The 20,654-nt window shown below is 50.8% G+C and overlaps 1 protein-coding gene across 1 annotated transcript in view; it reads left to right on the top strand.

Annotated features, from left to right (window-relative positions):
• Positions 1-20,654, top strand: part of MLH1 (mutL homolog 1) — a 35,683-nt gene that overhangs the window by 6,668 nt on the left and 8,361 nt on the right. Inside the window, exons 4-13 of the mRNA XM_045856537.1 lie at positions 201-274; positions 1,873-1,945; positions 3,094-3,185; positions 4,594-4,636; positions 4,777-4,865; positions 7,243-7,355; positions 9,543-9,636; positions 10,546-10,699; positions 13,936-14,339; positions 16,004-16,152. Coding sequence (XP_045712493.1) covers positions 201-274; positions 1,873-1,945; positions 3,094-3,185; positions 4,594-4,636; positions 4,777-4,865; positions 7,243-7,355; positions 9,543-9,636; positions 10,546-10,699; positions 13,936-14,339; positions 16,004-16,152 — 1,285 coding nt within the window. The remainder of the gene's footprint in view (positions 1-200; positions 275-1,872; positions 1,946-3,093; positions 3,186-4,593; positions 4,637-4,776; positions 4,866-7,242; positions 7,356-9,542; positions 9,637-10,545; positions 10,700-13,935; positions 14,340-16,003; positions 16,153-20,654) is intronic.

The following is a 20,654-nucleotide window of genomic DNA, read 5'->3' as shown; positions in this document are numbered from 1 at the left end:
CAGGGGCGATATCCTCCTTTATTTTTAGAACACGTTTTCAAAGGGAGCGAACAGAGCACTCATTGTTGCCATTTGTTAATGGGAGGAGGCAGTTCCCACTAACCGAAGGGAAGAGGTGATGGAGAGAACCTCCCCCTTAGTGATGTGGGGGGCTGACTCAGCAGTGCGTTTCTCTCATGCCATGTCCTCCTCTCCCCTAGGCTCTGGCCAGCATAAGCCACGTGGCGCACGTTACTATTACGACCAAAACGGCTGATGGAAAGTGCGCGTACAGGTACGCTCATCCAGAAACGTGCTTCCTGTCTGCATCTCAGAGTAACTCTGTCTAAACTCCAGTGTTACCTTTTTTTGCCTGAGATCTTGGGTAAATTTCCTTGCCTCCCTTTGGATTAGTTGATAATCCATAGGAATAGTCATTAGGTAATGATCTCATTTCGTGGATTGTTAAAAGATAAGATGTGACAGATTACAAGTGTCCAGCAAGGTGTCTGTCACTCAGAGACATTCTAAGTGGCGCCCCCAGCTGCCTGCGGGACTGCCACCTGTGCGTGCCTGTGCCGGCTTGCCTTCGGAGTGGGGCCGCGGACGGACTGCCGTGCTGGCACTGTCTTCAGAGGCTGACGCACGGCCTGAGAACACAACAGAAGTGGGATTCGAGGAATCCAGATCACATCTTTGTTTTTATGGGCACTGGCCACTCACTTGTGGGCAGCCTTGCCCATTTCTCAGTCCCCCGAGCAGACACATGTGTGAAGTGGTGGAAAGTGGAGCGTTTCAGGGTCCCCAGGACTGATGCTGGAGGAGTTTCACTCCTTGTGCATTGTAACCTCCCTAGGATCTGGGTGGGCCGATACGGTTAGAATCCCTTCTCACAAAGTGGGGAGACAGTTCCCGTGTCCTCGCCTCTGGGCCCATGTCTTGCCCCTGCTCGGGCCTCTGGTGCTCCCCTTCCAGGGCGGGGTGAACTCTAGAGGAGTCATCGCGGCAGCCATGGGCTCTCGGTCCACCTCCCAGCATCTTTCCGCCGCACGTCCCCACCTGCAGTGTTTCCGAAAGCCTCTGTGCTTTAGTTTATATTTTTCTCTTCCTGGATGACCTTCCCTGGCCTCTCCACCTGAAGCTTATTCCTCCCTAGAGCCCAGATGATTTGTCACCTCTTCTGTGACACCTGCACCTACCCCCACTCCCACCCTAGGCTGAATGTCCCCTTCTCCAGATCACTTAGCCTGTTCTACTTGTACTTCAAGAGCTTTCAGAGGCCTTTCTTTGTTACTGGGGCCTCTGCCGGCCTGGCACAGGGTAGTCCCTCAGATGATTGCAGAATTATTGAAAAAACTTACTGTCCTCTTAGACACTGGCAAAACTATTCTTTTGTAGCTCAGAACTGAACGTCCTGGCCAGGTTGTTCAATTGGTTGGAGCATCATCCTTTACCCCGAAAGGTTGCAGGTTTGATTCCCGGTCCGGGCTCATACCTAGGTTGTGGGTTCGGTCCCCGGTGAAGCAGAATACGGGAGGCAACTGATTAATTCTCTCTTTGTGTGTGTGTCTCTCTCTCCCTCTCTCCCTCTCTCCCTTCCCTCCCTCCCTCTCTGTTCCTCTCCTTTCCCTCTCCAACCAATAAACATATCCTTGGGTGAGAATTTTTTTGAAAACTCAATAACTAAAAAGCAACATTTTCTAGAAGAACAGGGATGAATGTTGGAATGGTTATGGAAGTGGTGGAAAAGTGAAGAGGGAAATGGTAATTAAGACAATATATAACATGGCTACATTTTAACGTGTCATTGGTATAAATTTCTTTTTTATCCTTTGAATAAGTATCTATTCTGTTTCTGTTGGATATTTATAATCTCCTGTACTTTCTGATTAGAGCGAGCTACTCCGACGGGAAGCTGAAAGTGCCTCCTAAGCCATGTGCAGGCAACCAGGGGACCCAGATCACGGTGAGAGTGGACCCGGGCGGGGACATGGCTGAGAACGAGCTTTGCTCTTAAATACTGAAGTAAAACTGCCCCTGGACTTTCACAGTAGCAGTACCGTGAATTTCTGCTAGTTCATAGAACCCCCAAGAGATCATCCTGTACGCAAGAATGATGATTACTGGCTTTGGGGGCATGGCAGCCTGTCCGTCCCCTCATCTTTTTTAAGGGGAGCATCCTTAACGAGGACGGTAGAAATCAGCAGCAGGGTAGTTGGCATGGGGAGAGAACCGGAAGCCTGGCTCCAGAAGGTACAGGAAGTCAGGGTCCCAGCCTTGCCACTCAGTGGTGGTGTGTCCAGACTCAAGTCGTCTAATGTCCCTTAACCTCACTCTTCTCATCTATCGAATGGAATAAAGGATACCTGCCCCTTCCAAGAGCGTTTGTGTAATTCGAGTGTGTCATCAGGAGAAAGTCGGTGACGCTGCCTTATTGCTGTGGTGCCGCATTTGGTCTCTTCACTTCCTGTGATCTGCTAGTTAAGTAGCAGATCACAGGCATCTGTGGCATCTGCTACCCACTGTCGTGCACACCCCCCGCCTCCTCCAGCCCCAGCTAGAGCGCGTCTCCCTGAAGACGCTTCCCCCACCCCCACCCCCCCCCGGGCCTGGTGAGGCAGGCAGGAGGCAGAAATGAACCTGTGCTCCTAAGTTCATGTTAAGAGGATCCGGTACCAAGTGACCATGGTGGGATTTTCAAGAACCTCAAATGATCTCAGAAATGTAATTATTCTTAGTTTGAAAATGTTTGAATGCCACGTGAGAGTATGATTGTAAGGTTATGTTTGCCCCACTAAATGTTGTGCTGGACTGGGCAAGACCGTACTTTATCTGTCTTCGTAGTCCCAGGACAAAGCAAAGAGCCTGACACAGAGCTGGCCGCCAGTACCTGTCTGAGAAATTAGTGAGTGAGCGTGGGAGGCAGGAAGAATATCCCTAGTTTCCTCTGTTTAGGCTACGCTCTCTCTTAATCTCTCCCCCAGACAGTGCTTAGAACGATGCTCTCGGTAACCTGAGTTAGATTCTCTGACTTAACACCCAGCTGTAGGTGGACTGCTTGGGTCTTTATTTCCATGTCTGCGAATTTACAAGAAAACTCAATCTTCTTTTCAGGTGGAGGACCTTTTTTACAACATATCCACAAGGAGGAAAGCTTTAAAAAACCCAAGCGAAGAGTATGGGAAAATTTTGGAGGTTGTTGGCAGGTACAGTTCACTCTCACGGCGTGGGTCTCAGGCCTCTCACCACAGGGACGGGTTCCGGGGCTTGCGAGCTGAACACGGTTGCCGAGCTGGAAGCCAGCACGCTGGCCTGCACACTGCTTCTCTCCCAGGTTTAGCCACGACTTCTGGCTTTTCTCTCATGTCCCCAGGAGAGAGCGCTTGGTGTCTGATCAGTGAGGGTTCTTTAGTGACAAGCAAAACTGTAGCTAACTGGAGCCCAAAATAAATTTATTGGAAGTCCAGAGTGGCTCACCAAGGGGTAAGAAGGTGGATCACTGCCCCTTGGACAGGAGCCAGGGCAGCTTCCGCGATGCAGTGCAGGGACCCCATTCAGCTGTTTTCGTTCTTTTCTTGACTCTGCTCCAGGGCCTCCCGGGAGAGTGCGAGTGATGGGCGCAGCTTGGGTCCCCCGTCCAGTGCCTATGTCTGTGGGGAGAAGATTGCTTGACTGGCAGTCTGTCTAGGGACATGCCAAGTGGAATGGGGACGAGGGAGTTCCCCAAAGGAGGATGGGGGCTCTGAGCAGGAGGGGAAGGGACTCGGGGCAGGTGAAAACAACATTATGAGAGACCCAGCCTGCTGGCACAGTGGCTACAGCGTGGGCTCTCTGCGCTTGTGCGTCCTTGACTTGTAACAGATATGGTCACCATTTTGCAGTATTTCTGAAAAATCAAAATGAATAAAACATTTGCCCCTAATAAAGTGGAACACACTAGATATTAAGTGGGTTTGTTTTTTTTTTTGTTTGTTTTTTCCCTGGAATTGTATAAATCAGTGTCAGAATATTAATTATCTCCTGGAAATAAAGGAGCTCTGGTGAGCTGTTTTGGCTCCAGGTGTAGTTAAGTTGAATGATTAATTGTTACTGAATTAGTGCATTTTGCTAAACACAGCCCTTCTGTTCATGGGCCCCTCAGGGGAGGAGTAATGAGTACTGGCCAATGAGGGGCTGGGAGACACTGACCTGGGGAGACATGGGTGAGGAGCCGGTGTACCCAGGGGCTCTGGGTGAGAGTGTGGGGGTTGTTACAGCCAAGTTCTCAAGGTGTCCTTGAGGCAGCGCAGACCTCTGGAGTCCATGCAAATAGAACTGTAAGTGAGGAAGGTATTGTACCAAGAGACAGCTTTGCATCTGGGCAGCGATCTGTAAACGTGGGGTGGAACCCTGTATTTGTTTGGTTCAGCCACGTTTAGCCCTGATGTGTCCATGGAGTCTCTGCTGGCACATTTCCCTGTGGCTAGAGGATGCTACGTGAAGGTGTTTTCTTTTGTGTCTGTCTTTGTAGACCTCACTTTCCTCCACCTGTTACTGAACGGAAAGGGGGCTCTGACATGTATGTGTGTTTGGCTGCTCTTCGCTGACTGTTGTGCTTTGTTTCTCTCTTGCCAGATATTCGGTACACAATGCAGGCGTTGGCTTCTCAGTTAAAAAAGTAAGTTCTTGATTCATAGAGGATGGTCATGTACTGTAAGAGAAAAGAGGGTTTTCTGTAGTTTGCCCGTTGAGGTAAGGTTACGATGTTGCCATCACAACCGTGAGACAGTGAGTCGTATCTCCCGCTCTGTTTACCAGCAAGGTGAGACAGTAGCTGACGTCAGAACGCTGCCCAACGCCACGACCGTGGACAATATTCGCTCCGTCTTTGGAAACGCTGTCAGCCGGTATGTTGAGAACTTAACTTTTTAAAAAATCTTAGGCATTTCATCCCGTCATTTTGGGTAAGATAGCACCTACCTTAACTTTCATAAAAAACGCAGGTGGTTTGCTTTAATCAAATACGCAGGTGTTTCTCATGCCTCAGATTTGCTAACGCACTGCTGTGTGTGACCATCACGTGGGTGCACGTTCTCTCCCAGACGGTCTGGCTGAGTGAGCCAGCGTGTTTTTTCTGGGCCCCTGCCTTCAAACGTTTGCGCTCTGGTAGGATTCTTCTGTCCTCCAGGGCTCCCTTTTTCCCTTGTCTTCCCATTATCACCACTTCAGGGGTCCGTTCATTGTCGTTCAACATTTACAAATTGCCTCCCATATTCCGGGCTTTGTGCCAGAGTTAAGGATGTGAAGACAAACACAGTATTTCCTGCCCTTACAGGCGTCCCTCTCTGGTGGCAAGCAGATTTCTCAGTGTCTCCAGTCTTCCTGGTTGAGGAAAGCCCAGGCGGGGCACCCGCTTGCGTCACAGATTCCTCATGGCAGGCCCCCTGCCACCATTCCCACCACCCCAAAGCCACCGTGCCCGGCACACGCTCTTAGCCAGACCTCAGGACTTGACAAAGCCGCACACGCCCACGACCTTACCTGGGCGGCAACGTGCTAACGTCCTTCTGTGCGTGCGCCGGGTGTGCGTCGGGCGCCGGGCATCCACGCGTGAGTGAGACAGCCCCTGGCCTCCCTTTCTCAGATCGTCCAGAAAGCAGCAGCAGTGGGCACAGACCCCAGTTTTCTACTTTGAAGGCAAATTATTTATTTTTGAACGAAACCAAGTTTCTAACTAGGAAACAGTCCATTTGCTTTTAATTACCTTTTTTTTTACTAATTAAGTGCTAGTGGATTGTTTTAAAATTGTGCTCCCAGAGCTGAGAGAGAGCTCTAGTGTACTTTTTAAGTGAAAGTGTACTTTTCACTGAAACTTTTAAGAACGTCTCAACCAAATTTTAAGACTCAGAATGAGTTGTCACGAAATTCCTCTAATCGATGTAAGCGATTAGAAGTCCCACCTGGAGTGGCAGTTCCCGAAGTGAGTTTCCAACACATCAGCCTCCTGAGACATCTGGGCAAGAAAGGGTTTGCTGGTTCACTGTGTGGGAAACACTGCCCCCTGTGCTCAGGGACTCAGCGCACGTTACTGCTGCTGCACAGACGCTTCCGCTCCCTTCAGCCAGCGCTCGGTGGTGAGTGCCTGCCCTGCACGGGTGCTGTGCTGTAGGGTGGAGCCACATGGGAGGCAATGAAGCAGAGAGGGTACCTGCCCTCAGAGGGCTCACGTTCTGGTGGGAAAGACACATGAAGTAATTATCCGTAGTTTGCCATGTGTAATGTGCACTTTTCTGCCCAAATTTTTAGGGGGAATAAGGACGCACATTATACATGGGTAGTACTAACTCCTTACCTTTGTTGTAAATGTTGTTAATTCTTTTATTTACGCTTTTGCATTAGAACTGTAACTCTATAAAGCAATAATGATATCTTTATGCAAAATAATACCCTGGAACATGGTATTTAGTTGTGTTTCTAAATATAAATAAGTAAATGGTTAAATTAAAAGTTAAAACCAAAAATTTTTTTTCCTAAAAGTTTGGAGTAAAAACACGGGTGTGCATTCTACACAGCAAAATACGGCATGCCATTCATTAGTAATCGTGCCAGATGCTGCAAAGGAAGGGTGGAAGGCACTGTAGGAGAATCTCCTGGGGCCAGGGCCGGAGAGTCAGAGGAGGCTCTTTGAGGAAGTAACCCCTGACACGTGAGGGATGAGAAGGAGTTAGTTAACTAGCTGACAGCAGGGACTTCCCTGCAAAGGGACCAGCACTCAGGAAGACACCTCCTCCCCCACAGGCAGGAATGAGTGTGGCTCCTATGAGGACCTCTTTTCACCTATTAACCTCACCTCCCCCAAAACACACGCTGGGGAACACCACGCTGGAGCCCCGCTGTGGAGCTCCGTTACGGTGCCATACTCAGTACTGCAAGGGATTCAGCAGAGATGAGTTTCTTGGGAATCTCATCTTTGGGATGTAGTTACTAAGATAAATAAAGCTTCAGCCAAATAAGGAGCCTGGACATTATGTCCCAGCAGTTAGTGCCGTGCTTGGCACATAGCGTAGGTGCTTGAAAACACTGACTGACTGGGTAGTGGGTGGACAGACGGACGGACTGACTGATGCGTGGGCCCAGAGGACCCCACTGAACCAACTCACTGGGGTCTTCATTTGACAGGATTAATTTATGGGAAGGAGCCCTGATTTTTCCAATTCTGATTGTTTATAATAATTGAATTATCTGGCATTTTCTAAAGCCTCAGCATTTCTCTTTGCCAACCAGAGAACTGATAGAAGTCGGGTGCGAGGACAAAACGCTAGCCTTCAGCATGAAAGGCTACATATCCAACGCAAACTACTCGGTGAAGAAGTGCATCTTCCTGCTCTTCATCAACCGTGAGTGCCACACAGCCGAGCGGGGACTCCATCCACAGGGGGCTTCATGGAGCCGTGGGAAAGTTCCTCATCTGCAGGCTTGATTACCCGCAGGAACACCTTGTGCTGAAACGTGGTTTGAGTAGGAAGCATTCATAATTAATTTCTGGTCTAAGTCTGCTCAGCCCTCTGAGATGCGCTCCTCGCTGGCTGACTGTTGCCCCCGAGAGGGAGCTCGAGAGAGGACATGGCAGGCACCTACCTGCAAGCCGGCGCCCCTTCGTCACCGGCTGGCATCCGAGCCTGTCCAAGCAGGCCCTGGGCGGGTCTTTGTTCTCCCCTTAGGTCAAGGTGCACTGTTTGAAACCGCACAGCAGGACACCGGGAGAGGGGTGCTTTGGGTGTAGGCAGTGTCATTAAAGAAATTGAATGCTGAGCTCCTTATTTATGATACAAAGAACAGTACTAAAAATCAGGAAGGAAATTAACTAAATACATGTGGAGTTTCTCAGATTTCTTTCCAGTCCTCATCTCTCTGTTGACATCGTGTTTACATGACTGCTGCCCATTAAGCAGATACTGTTGTGCTTTATGCTGCTTTTCCTTTCATTGTCTATTACACGGTTTTGAGAGACAGTAACGGAGCAATGACAAATAATCCCAAACATGGTCTCATTCAAATGTTTCTCAGTTTCCACCCAGAAACGAGACACATCTTTCCATTTGTTCACTTCTTCTCATTTTAATCCTGTAGGTCCAAGGATTACCTTTGTTGTTTAAAACAATTTGTAATTATTTTATAATTTTTGTTTTGTTTGTTTACTCTTGGAAATGGTATAGTCCCCGCTTCCATTATACATATTTGACAGCCGTGCAAAGCAATGTAGACACAGTAAGGAGAGAGCCAGTATTTTATAGCCATGTTTACACTGTCACACTGATCTTTTTCTGCTGTGTTGGGAAGGACGTAAGCCTGATACATAACAAAGCTTGGTTTAATCAGGGCTCAGAAAGTGTTTTTCGTTTGCTTTTCCCTAACCACGAAGGACAACTGCTTTGTAGCACGTGTTGGTCGCAGAACAGACAGGCAGTGAGCGTTGAAAGTGCTCCTGAGTACGCGTCCATGCGCCTGGTGGGCTGTTTACTGCACAGGCTCCAGTTAACATGAGTTCATCTGGTCCTGACACCAAGTTCCCAGGAGCAGAGGGGTCAGGCTCTACGCGTGTCACTCATCCATCCACACACGGTGCAGCCTCGCCCGGGTGGCAGGGACACAGAGCACTCCTTTGGCACATCTGGAGTTCAGAAACCTCAGCAGAGGGGCTCCAGTGTCCCTTTTTCCGGCGCCCACACCCGGCCCAGCCCCGTGTGGTCAGGACACGTGTTCTGCAGTGCAGCGACGTCACTGACGGGGCAGTGGATGTAGTTAGCGCTCCGAGATAATCGTTTCCTCCCTGATAAAATCACGGCCACTCTTCCCGCCAGAAACAAAAAGATGTGGCGTGTCCTTGGCTGCAGGACGACACATCATCAGCAGGTCATCCGTCTGGGGAGAAAGGAAAGCTGTGTTTTCTGAAAACAGATCTTTTTCTGATTGTAATCTTACCTCTTTTCAGCTTTTATTGTTTCCACCCCCCTCTACCCTGCCTCATTTCCTAAATTACCTTCAACATGCAGTCAGGTGTTTCTATTGTCAGAAACACCCAGAAAACTCATCCTTACCCTTCGTTACTCAGTTTGGATGTCCGTCTGCCCACCTGGCACCCACACCCCTCTCGCAGTGCTTACCCCTTGGGGTTGGGATGAGTTTATTCCCCAGCACATGGTCTCCCAGCACATGGTGCACGTGATAGGCAGCCATTATGTATTTGCAGGGGGAGAGGTCTGAGCCAATGTCAAGATTGCCCACTGCCCAGCAAGGGCGAAGGTAGTCCCCGTGGCTGAGTGAGGGGAAGGGAAGTCGGGGGGAGGCAGAATTTACTGCCCTATCATGTTCTGCAACTTGGGCGAGAGGAGAGAGCCACGAGCCCTGAGTGAGATGCGGGGAAGTAGCCCCAGGTAAAGGGGGCCCTTCCTTTCTGGGAGTCCGATGCAGGAGTCCCTCCAGAGGCGCTCTTCCTGAGGTGACTTACTGGCATGTGTGGCTGTTCACCTGTCCCCCGCCCATCGGGACAGTTTTTAGCTGGTTCCTTCCCTTTTATTTTGTAGATCGTCTGGTAGAGTCAACTGCCTTAAGAAAAGCCATCGAAATGGTGTATGCAGCCTATTTGCCCAAAAACACACACCCATTCCTGTACCTCAGGTAACGTAGCACCAAACGCATCACCCAAGACTCACGAGAAACCCTCTGTCATGCTGTCCTCTTTGAAAGAGACGGGCTTGCTGGTAGCCTGGTGGTAGTAAATCCCGTACTGACTAGTGAAAGGATGTCCTGTCCCTTCTCACAGGTGAAGGGCACAGTTTTCTTCCATTTGTTCGCTCATGTAGCGGACTGTCACTGAGAGCCTCCCGTGTGCCAGGCACTGTGTTGGTAAAACAAAGATGAATTACCAGGCTGCAGAAACTGCCCCAAGCCTTGCAGAGAAACCCCTTCCACCTTCTGGGTCCCTCCGGCGCCCTCTGCTGACAAAGGTTCACATTGCCACGCTCCATTATCACAGCAGTCCATGAACGATGGATTTGGAGCTGAGGCAGTGAGTTGCTAGTCTGCACACCCATGAAACTGACTTTTGTATTACATTTTAATGATAGAAAGTTTCCTCGCACATATTCTTGTTTTGATCTTCATATAATTCCAAATAATAAGTAGGGGACAGGTCCATGTTTCCAGGTGAGAAAACCGACCCAGAGGAATTAAGTGACTTGCCGTGGGACACGTCATAATAAGTTCCACTAGTTCTGGAATGATAATAACAGCTGACATGAAATAAATGTGCCAGTTACATGCAGAGCGCTTTATATGAGTTTAATCTTCACTTTACAAATGAGGAAACGGAGGCAAAGGGAGATGGTGTAACTCACCCAGAGCTACCCAGCTCTTACATAGCAGAGTCAGCTTTTGAGCCCAGGTCACTCGGACTTGACCTGAAGTTTTGGCCATTTTTTGTCACTTGGCCTCCCTGAGCCTTTTGTCCATCGCACCCGCCACATGTGAATTTTTTCCACATCCTTCATCATACGAGGTCACCGTTCTCTCTCTGTTTCCCACCAGTTTAGAAATCAGCCCCCAGAACGTGGATGTCAATGTGCACCCCACGAAGCACGAGGTCCACTTCTTGCACGAGGACAGCATCCTGGAGCGGGTGCAGCAGCACGTTGAGAGCAAGCTCCTGGGCTCCAACTCCTCCAGGATGTACTTCACCCAGGTGAGGGTGCTGTCACCCCTCTTTCCCTGGTGCCCTTGCCACCTTACAATGTGCCCCGTCAAACGTGAGAGCCCACATTTTTGTCTGTTGCTGTAAGACATTCTTTCCAAGTACTTGGTAGGTTTAGTAACTTTTCTGTCTTTGAACCTGTGAAGATATTGTCATGTTAAACCTGGGCCTGGAGTCCTGAGCTCTAACTTTTCATTCTGCCTCCATCTGGGACCACGGACCCAAGGAAAACGCGCTGTCTGAAATGGAATAGGGTACACTGTCTGTGTGTTCTCCCCCCGGGAGATGCTCAGGGGGCCCATCCTGCACACACAGGGCAGAGCGGAGGGCCTGGGCCCGGGGAGGCCATGGGTCGGAGCACCTGCCTCTGTTGGTGCTCGAGCCGAGGAGAGTTGCCGGGGGTGGTGGGGGCCCGGCATAGAGCTGTCCCTGCTCCTGTGTGTCCTCAGACCACCTTCTCTCCCTGCCGGCAGCAGGCCACCTCAGCCCCCGACCTTTGGGGCCTCTGAGTCACCTTCCGCCTGCTCCCCAGCTTGTGCCTTGCACGCCAGTGTCCAGGGCCGGTGAGCACAAGCCCTGGTTTGCGGTGAAGCCGTTCGCTGTGGAAATCAGCAGCCCTGGGGACCCCTGCAGCTGGTTCCAGTGCTGTCACTCTGACAGGCTGTGTCACTGTTCTGGACCTTCAGATTCCCGGCTGCAAAGTCGTGTTAATAATGGATGCTCCGTGAAACCCTCCTCTGCAGATTACATAGGCAAACACACTGCAGGGGTTTTGAATTGTCCATGAAGAAAAGTTTTTCATATTTGAGCAAAGTTGCTACCTTAACTTTTTATTACTTGACTCCTTATTATTGAATATTTCTAAACACCCATAAAAGTACAACACATACTCATGTACCCACCACCCAGTGTCAGCGACCAGAAACACTTCGCCATGCTGTTTTCTCTCTCCCTCCCCCACTGGGGGTGGGGGGAGGACAGGAGTGTTCTAAAGCACATTCCAGGCATTTATTTTTTTACATAGTACTCGCTTAATTTAAAACATTTTTCTTATATAATTTAGTGCCCTTTTAAAAAAATAAAACCTAGTTTTTTAAGGTTTTCTTTTACATGATTTGATTTATTTTTATTTTTAGAGAGAGGGGAAGGGAGGGAAAAAGAGAGGGAGAGAAACATCAGTGTGTGGTTGTCTCTTGCATGCCCCAAGCTGGGGACCTGGCTCATAAGCCAGGTGTGTGCCCTGACCAGGAATCACACCTGCAACCTTTTGGTTCGTAGGCTAGTAGTACTCAAACCACTGAGGCACACCAGGAAGGGCTCCGTGTCCTTTTTTTAAAATTGATATTTATAAGAGAAGGGGGGGGGAGACAGAGACATCAGTTTGTCATTCCATTTATTGATGCATTCATTGGTTGATTCTTGTGTATGCTCTGACTGGGGATTGAACCTGCAACCTTGGTTTACTGGGGACAGTGTTCTAACCAACAGAGCTACCTGTCCAGGGCAGTCCAGTGTCCCTTTTTAACTAGTAAAATGACTAGTAATAATATAATTTAATATCCAAACCATATTTAAATGTCCCAATTGTCAAAAAAAGATCCTTTTGTAGCAGCTTTGTTTAAATCTATATCCAGTTAATTTCCACACACGCCGTTTGGTTATGTATTTTAAATCTACGTGTCTTTGAAATTAGGAAAGTCACCCTACCTTATGTTGTTCCCACTGGCTTACTCTAAAGGTTTCCTGTAGACTCATGTACATTTTGGATTGTCTGCTTCTTAACGCTGCTTCTTTAACTTGTTCCAATCCTCCTTATTTCCTATAAACTGGAAGTCAGATCTAGAGGCGTGATTATATTCAGATTGAAGAAAATTTTTTGCAAGAATTCTTGGTAGACGAAGCCATGTACTTTCTACTGCGGCCCAGCAGGAGGCACATGCTGATTGGTGAAGTCATTCTGGTGATCCTGCCGGTGACGGTCTGATTCCTTCATCATGAAGCTCCCCATTGGTACTTAGCTTGATGGCTTCACCATTCGTGGGTGGCCGCTCCCTGAATCGGTTATTCCATTGGGATTGCAAGATGGTGCTTCTCTGATTTTATTATTTTCTTCTGTGTTAATAAATTATAGTTCTTCTATACAGAAGAACTTACCCTTATTTGTTAGAGCTATTTGGTTGTCCTGAATTACAGTTCATACTAGAAAGTAAGGATCAGTGCTGGATTCTCCCTTTCATTATCAATTTGCAAAGGAATGAGTTGGTGTTCTAACAATTTCCAAAGACATTTAATGACTTTTTCCTCTCTCCCTGTCTCTTCCTTCCTCTCCTCCCCCATTTTTTTCTTTTTCTCTTAGTTTGTCATAGCTATTAACAAGGCAATGTAATTTAATCAGTTGTGCTGACTTCTTTCTTCTCTTTTTGGCATTTCTATTTTTGGTGCTCAAATTCCATTTTAGACCAACAAAAGCCCCTTCAGGCCGGTGTTCTTCTCGTCCTTTTGACTCAGTCCCTTTAGTTGTGGGTAGTTCCTGTGTTTCTGGTACGATAAGGTGTTGTGAGTTCACTTGGTGCTTTCCCCGTCCCTTTCTCCGAGGGGCTCTGGTTTACTGTAGTGGGGAGAGGTATTTAGGGACTATAATCTGCATCAGGAGTTCCTCGTGACTCCTGGGTGGTCATTGCTCTGGGGCCTTTCCAGTGGACACAGCCAGGAAATGCGGGTCTTGAAGAGTGAACAGGAGAATGGCGGCTGCCAGGGGCTGGGGGAGGGGAGAGTGGTGGGTGTAACGGGCACAGGGTCTCCGTTTGGGAGGGGAAGAGCGTCCGCAGGCCGACGGAGGTGATGGTCGCACAGCAGTGTGCGTGCGTCGAGTGCCACCGAACCGTACACATACATGATTAAATGGTGAATTTTGTGTTCCATACATTTTATCACAGTCAAAAACATCCTCTTATGGTAGCAAAAAAAACCACCCCTAAAAATATAGAACTTTACACTAATATTTCCACTTCAAACCAATTTTAAGATTATAAGGATTTTGCTGGATTTTGTGTTTGTATATCTTTATTTTTAAATTTCAAATTTGGTAAGTGTTGCTTTTCTATAGTGACAATTTCTATATAATAATTATACCTGTTTTTAGCATCTGTCTCTGGTACTGCTCTATTTTGGGGCCTGGACTTCTAGACTTCATATTCTGAGTCTTCCTGCAATGTTTTTTGTCACAGACGTTACTACCAAGCCTCGCGGGCCCCTCCGGGGAGGTGGTGAAACCCACAACGGGAGGGACCGCCGCCTCGCCGGCCTCTAAAAGTGGCGACAAGGTCTACGGCTACCGGATGGTCCGCACGGATTCCCGGGAACAGAAGCTCGATGCCTTTCTGCAGCCTGTGAGCAAAGCCGGTGAGCCCCAGGCCACCGTCCCAGAGGACGGCGCGGGTGCTTCCGGTGCCAGGGAGAACGACGGTGCCAGAGAGAACGACGAGGAGATGCGGGAGCTCCCGGCTCCTGCTGACGTCGCCGCCAGGGATCAGGTCGCCGCCAGGGATCAGCGCGAGGAGGAGGGCGCAGCACAGGGGACTCCAGACACGGCGGAGAAGAGAGGGGCTCCCTCCAGCCTGAGCAACCCCAGGTGCGGCCTTCTGGGCGAAGTGCAGCTCGCCGCCTTTGTTCGTTGGTAAAACCGCCTCTCGCCCGGGGCTGTTCAGGAGCCGCCGGCACCTGTCTCCTCTCTGCCGGACCCGCCCTTGGCCTCTGATGAGACAGTGCTGTGGCCTTGCCCGCTGTCTGCCTTGGACTGTGTCCTGAGGGTCACCAGTCGTAGTGGCCTCTGAAGTTTCTGAAATGTCCGTGCTTGCAAGCATTGGTTAAAAACATCAGGAAAACAATCAGATCCACCCTTTTAGTAATGACTTTTGATAAAGCCTCTGCAGCAGAGGTGGCGAGAGAGAAAGGCCTGAAATACCTGGAGGATCCTCTAGCCTCTGCTCATAGCCCCTTTGCTTCCTTTCAGAAGGAGCGCGTCTTTTCAGTTCAGGCTGTGAGACTCCCCGGAGCACGCGAGCTAGTGGTGAGCGAGGGCAGAGCACGAGGCAGGAACCGCGGGGATGACGGCTGCAGTTGAGCTCTGGGCGTTCCCAGTGTGCCGTCGGCGGGCTCTGGAAAGGCGTCCCCCCACCCCCGTGGGGTGGGTACTCACGATCTGTGTTCAGGTACCAGTCCTGGAGCTCAGGGCTGTGTGCCCACGCTGCACACCCACGTGGTGGCCGACCGCCCAAACCCTGGCCCTGACCGGCCCTCGGGACCTGGACAGGGTGTTGGACTCATTGTGCTCACCTCTGAGTCCAGCTGGCAAGATGGCGACCAAGGACTTCCTCCGGAGGAGATGCTGACGTTTGTTGAGTGTCTGCGCTGTGCCAGACACTTCACATACGTGATCTTACTGCATGCGCTCCGTGGCCCTGCCGGGGCCTGTCGCGTCTCTGCTTATGACTTAGGAAGCGAGTGCCACAAGCTGGTAATCTACACAGCAGTCCCAGAAATCACTTTAAACCAGAAATCAGATCGTATCACCCCTGTGCCGAAAACCAGCAGCTTCCCAGAGCCTGTGGGGCGAAAAGCCCCTGCTCCACTCCAGCCCCCACCTCCCCTCTCCCTCGCGGTGCTTCGGCCGCACGGCTCTGTGGCCGCCCTGAACTCACAGGGCTCCTCACACCCCCTGGGCTCTGACTGTTCCCTCGGCCTGGGAAGACCCTGGCGTCCTGTCACTCCAGCTCAGAGGCCGTCTTTGTCCATTTAATCTGAAGTTCTCTCTCTTTCATTTCCACGCCGTGCTGTTATATTACCTTGGTTTATTTCCTTCATAGCATTTGTCGCCATGTTAAAATGACCTATTTTCTGTTTCTATTTGACCCCGCCCCCCATAGTGAGCAAGGATCTGACAGATTCATGCGTGGTTCATGGTGGCGTGTAGTTGGTATCATAACAGTGCCTGAGGGGTAGATAGATGGAACACTGAATGAATGAGACGGGGGAAGGTCAGCTCACCTGTTCGAGGCCCTGCAGCATCACGGGGCCGAGCTAGACTCCGGGACCTGCGGGTTGTCAGATAAGCGGCGTGCCAGAGAAGAGACGGATCTCGCTGGCCTGCCACCAGGGTCCCTTCCCCTGATGTCCACAGCCAGCACAGAGAAGCTGCTCCCTTCTCCAAAATTCAGTACCCCGAATTTGGCCGAGACTTTGTTTATTTTAACTTAAAAAGAAGCGTCATCTGCCGATTTCTTATCTTCACTGCAGAAAGAGACACCGGGAAGGCTCCGATGAGGAAATGGTGGAAGACGAGTCCCAAAAGGAAATGACGGCCGCGTGCACCCCCCGGAGGAGGATCATTAACCTCACCAGTGTGCTGAGTCTGCGGGAGGAGATCAACGAGCGGGGACATGAGAGTACGTGAGTGCCACGGCCTGCCGGGCTCTCCGAGGGCCGGGACCGCTAGCGTCTAGCGTTGGGAAATGCAGAACACGTTCGGGCTGGGATGGCCCCTGCAGGGTGCTGAGCGAACCCCCTTCCCTTCCTAACCCGCAGCAGCGTAGCTCAGACAGTCTTCAAGTGGGACAGAAGGAAAAAAATAGCCTCTGGTTGTAGTCGGAATTAATCGGTATTCCCTTTAAACCGCAGGAGTCACAGTAAAGCTGTCATTTAAATGACCTTCAGGTTTTTGTTAAAGACTTATTTATTTATTTTTAGAGAGGGAAGGGAGGGAGAAAGAGAGAGAGAGAAACATCAATGTGCGGTTGCTGGGGGCCATGGCCTGCAACCCAGGCGTGTGCCCTGGCTGGGCAACCTGCAATGCTTTGGTTCGCAGCCCACGCTCAATCCACTGAGCTACGCCAGCCAGGGGACCTTCAGTTTGTTTTTTAACTTAAAGCAGAAATCGGCCCCTGTGGCCAGTGAGGGTGTGCCCTTGCTGAAAGGGACAGGCGCCGAGGGCCCTGAGCTCACATCCCGCCACGCCCGCTTCCGTGTGACCCGAGGCCCGGGGCCTAACCCGTGCGCGCCTCACTTTTCCCTCATCTGTAAAAGGAGGTTAATTTCACCCTTGCAGATGATTGAGTTGAGAGATAAAATGTAAGTAAAACACTCGTGGCACAGTAAGGAACCGGCCCATATTTTTATATCCTGAGGACAGAGTAATAAACCATGATCAGCTTTCTCGGAAACAGCTTTCCAGACTACCTGAGCCCACAACTGCATTTTGGCCCCCGTTACTTCAGAACTAACTTAATGGTTTCCAGGAAATAAAAGGGGGGCAGGCAGCTCCTGGGGATGACCTGACCCAGGGACTGAGGTGACCTGACCCAGCGACTGGCTGCGGCAGTAGCCCCCACCCCACCTGGTGAGTCCGGCCGGCTGCCCCGAGGGTGGGCAGCATGGCTCCGGGCCCTGCTGGCGGCTGTGCCCTGAGCCTAGGCTGGCCGGCCGTAGCTTTTCCACTTCCATCTGTAACACCTCTCTTGATTAGAATAGTTAAATGTCAACGCTGCTAAAAATGTGTCCTAAAATGAATGACTAACTGTCACAGGAAATGGGTGGCCGAAGGGCAGTTCAGCATCTTCCCACTGATGCACAGCCTTCTGGCACAGCGGTCTCACTCGTGGCCTCGGACGTTTTCTCTTTCCCAGTCCCCCCTGGGTCGAGCGGATCAGAAAGGCCTCAATTTGCCTTCCCCTGTTTGTGCGCTCTTTTCTTAGCGCTCTGGGCTTCTGTCTGCATGTGGGGAAAAAATACAGGGTGTCTCCCCTGTGGGGACGGGTAGAAACTTCCTGTGGCCGAGGTCTTGCCAGTTCTGGAAGGAGCGGCCACTTGGCGTTTGACTGTGGTTTCCATGAAGACTTGCTCCAGTTGCTCCTTCCCTCTGTTGCTGGCGTTCCAGCCGGGAGCCTCTAAAACCACTTCAAATAATGTAAGAAAGGTGGGCTGTTCCTTGATTTATTTAGCAGTCTTCCTTGCAGTGGTTTTAGTGGACAGACTCCCTCAGATTTGGGATTCACAGTTTTCTTTGAGGGTTTGTGTCCCACGTGCAGAGCAGGCTGTTTAAAGTTACGATTTCAGTACATTTCTGAATAGGGGCAGACTGTTCTCAGTGCTGTATGAAAACACGCGTCAGGTCAGGGTGGATCAGGTTTGGAATCCACTGCTGAAGCTGAAGTGATAACTCTAAATCTTCTAGAATTGTCTATTCACATGTCATCTCATTTCACTCTAGAATAGTCTTGTGAGGGAGAAAGAGGGGATGCTGTTCCCTCTATTTTAAAGGCGAGGACAGATTAAGGAATGTCCCAGGTCCATGCCTGGCGAGGGTGGGCTGTTGCTGGCGTGGCCGGCGCACAGGGAGGCCAGCCCGGATCTAGAGGCAAAATGAGACACACTGGCCGGGCGGGACAGGCAGGCTGCGGTTCAGATCCCTCAGACATCGGCTGGTGTGGTCGGCACCCACGGAGGGTCCTCCAGAGGGGTGGTTGCTATCTGTGATGTCGGGCAGGGCGAGCACTTCCTCTGGGGCTGGAAGGCCCCTGCTGCAGCTCCTGCTCCTACCACCCTTCTGTAGCCATTCCCTGCTACCTTCTGTAGCCAGTCGGAAATTTGTTCGCCATTTTTGGGCATCGTTTTCCTGCTCTGTAAAATGATGCTACAGCTGGACTTTTCTGATGCCCCTAAGATACCATGTGCATGCTTTGTAAGCTTCAAGCCTCTGCTCAGGGGGAGGGGCCGCTGCTTTGCATCCTGTCCACTGGCCTTTGGTTTCCATCCATAGACCGTGGCAGGGATGGCTTTGAGGTGACAGCTGTACAGGGATCTCTCGTGAGCTCAGATCTGGTGATAGACCCACAGCCTGGCTGCTCCCTGATAAGAGCTGTGCCGCTGGCCCGGGAGAGACGAACGAGATAGTTTCCTGGGAACGACATTCCAGTTGCACTCACTTGTGTGGCGGTTTCATGAGTGTGTTGTCTCTGCAGGAATCCTGCCTGCTGAGCTCACTGCTCACCCTCGGTGCGCGGCAGAGTGCCTGCACGAGGACTCTGCAGGTGTTTGCTGAGGGGAGAGGAAATGACTGGGAGGAGCAGCCTGCGAGGTGAAGCCGCACCTCTTTATCTGAAAGGGTGGCCAAGGTGGACACGCAGTCTGACGACTCGGGTCCACTGGATGTGCCCCTCCCGCTGGCACACATTGTGCCCACAGAGGAGGTTCCCTTTGGGCCCAGGATCCAGTCAGGTGTTCCGTGGAATTAGGCTCGTCTCAGATTAGTGATGCCTGAATTTACTTATTGTCAGCCCCATAATTTTGAATCTGTAAATTAATGAGGACAAGGGGTGTCCTGAGTTACTTGCTGTCATCTGAATGTGAAAGCATGCTTAACATTTTATCCACAATTTTATTTTGTTTTCTTGGTCTTGGGTGGAACAGCCCTAGGTCTGAGTGTACATACTCATATAGTTTGTCACCAGATAACACTTTCTCTGGTACATGAACTCAGTTCAGCAGATGTTTCTCAAGAATCTTTTCGGCACAGAATGTGCCACGCCGAGCCCTGAGGCAGAAAGTGAGCTGAATGGACCATGACCCCTGCCTCGCAGGCAGCATGGGGTTGGGGGGGATGTTCCCCCAGTGTAACTGGCTGCAGCGGGAGGAAGAACGAGAGACACTGAGTAGCAAAGCCAGAGGCCGCTTCAGCAGGGCCCAGGCTGCGGTCTGCTGCGAGGGCTGCTGTGGGCGTCCAGCGGGTGCCAGACTCCCACCCTGCAGATGGCCTCAGGGGCTGCAGGACCCTTTGCCCCGCCCTCAGGTTCGACTTCACTTGTTGCCTCTCCAAAAGCATGCTGGGACCGAGGCCTGTGTGGTGAACTCCAACTTGTGGTTTGGCTTTGAAGCATAGAAGGGTTCTGCCCTGTTCCGCTGCTGGCCGAATGGTGGGGAGTGCCCACAGATGTCTGGTGCTGTGGGGACATTCCGGGGAAGAATGACATCGAGGTCCTTCGGGTGCTCAGGAGAGGCCGTGCAGGGGCCCTGATAGCCTCCCGCGGCCCAGGTCGGAGGAGCCCTGCCCGTCTTCTCTTCGTTGATTTTGCTGCCGGCAGCTCTGAAAGCCTCGCACTTGTGAGCAGCCCCTGCCCCACCCGCCCCGCCCGCCCCGCCTGCGCTCGCTGGCTTGGCCACACGTCAGTAGCCGTGGATGCGTCGGAGCGCTGCGTGACAGATCGGTGTGGAAAAGCTCAGATCCTTTTTTAGTGGATTACACTGCTTTCTCTTTCCTCCAGTGTCTCATTATGCAAGATTATTTGATGTTCTCCAGCTTTTAAAATAATCAGCTTCCGCCCACGCAGAACATCCTGCAGAGACACTGAGTTTCCAGTGGGAACAGAGGGGAACGCTCACGAAGAAAACAAGCTTCTTTTTATGGGGGACAGGGAGTATTGCAGAACTCACGTAACAGCAGAAAGCATGTGTTTAATCATCTTAGAGTTAGGCATCATTTCCTAAATAAGATAAAAAGCCAGTCTGTAAAGAACAGTTCACAAACTCTGCCTGTAATTAAATCTAAGAACTAGACCCAAACTGAAAAAAAGCAGAGGGACAACATGGTGACCAGCTTACTGCTGTCCCCCCAACCCCTGCCCTTTGCCTCCCGCCCCTCCTCCCCCACCCCCTTCATGGCGGCATTTTTACATCTTTTATTAAAAATATACACACACACACACGCGTGCGCATGCACGTGCACACATATATTAAATGCAAAACCACGTTTATAAAGTGTATGGGGACCCACGGGAGAAAACAAGGGGACATGTGCTTAAAGAAGCAGAACGCTGCTGTTAGCTCTGAAGCCTTCACGTCCTCCCTCCCTGTCCGGTCCCTTTGCCTTCTTCCCCGGGGCAGCCACCACCCTAAG

Source organism: Phyllostomus hastatus, unplaced genomic scaffold (genome assembly GCF_019186645.2).
Source record: "Phyllostomus hastatus isolate PE091 unplaced genomic scaffold, TTU_PhHast_1.1 phas_scaffold_129, whole genome shotgun sequence".
In the NCBI taxonomy this organism is placed as follows: Eukaryota; Metazoa; Chordata; class Mammalia; order Chiroptera; family Phyllostomidae; genus Phyllostomus; species Phyllostomus hastatus.
Note: the sequence above shows the minus strand (reverse complement) of the source record. Positions and strands in the feature narration are given on the sequence as shown.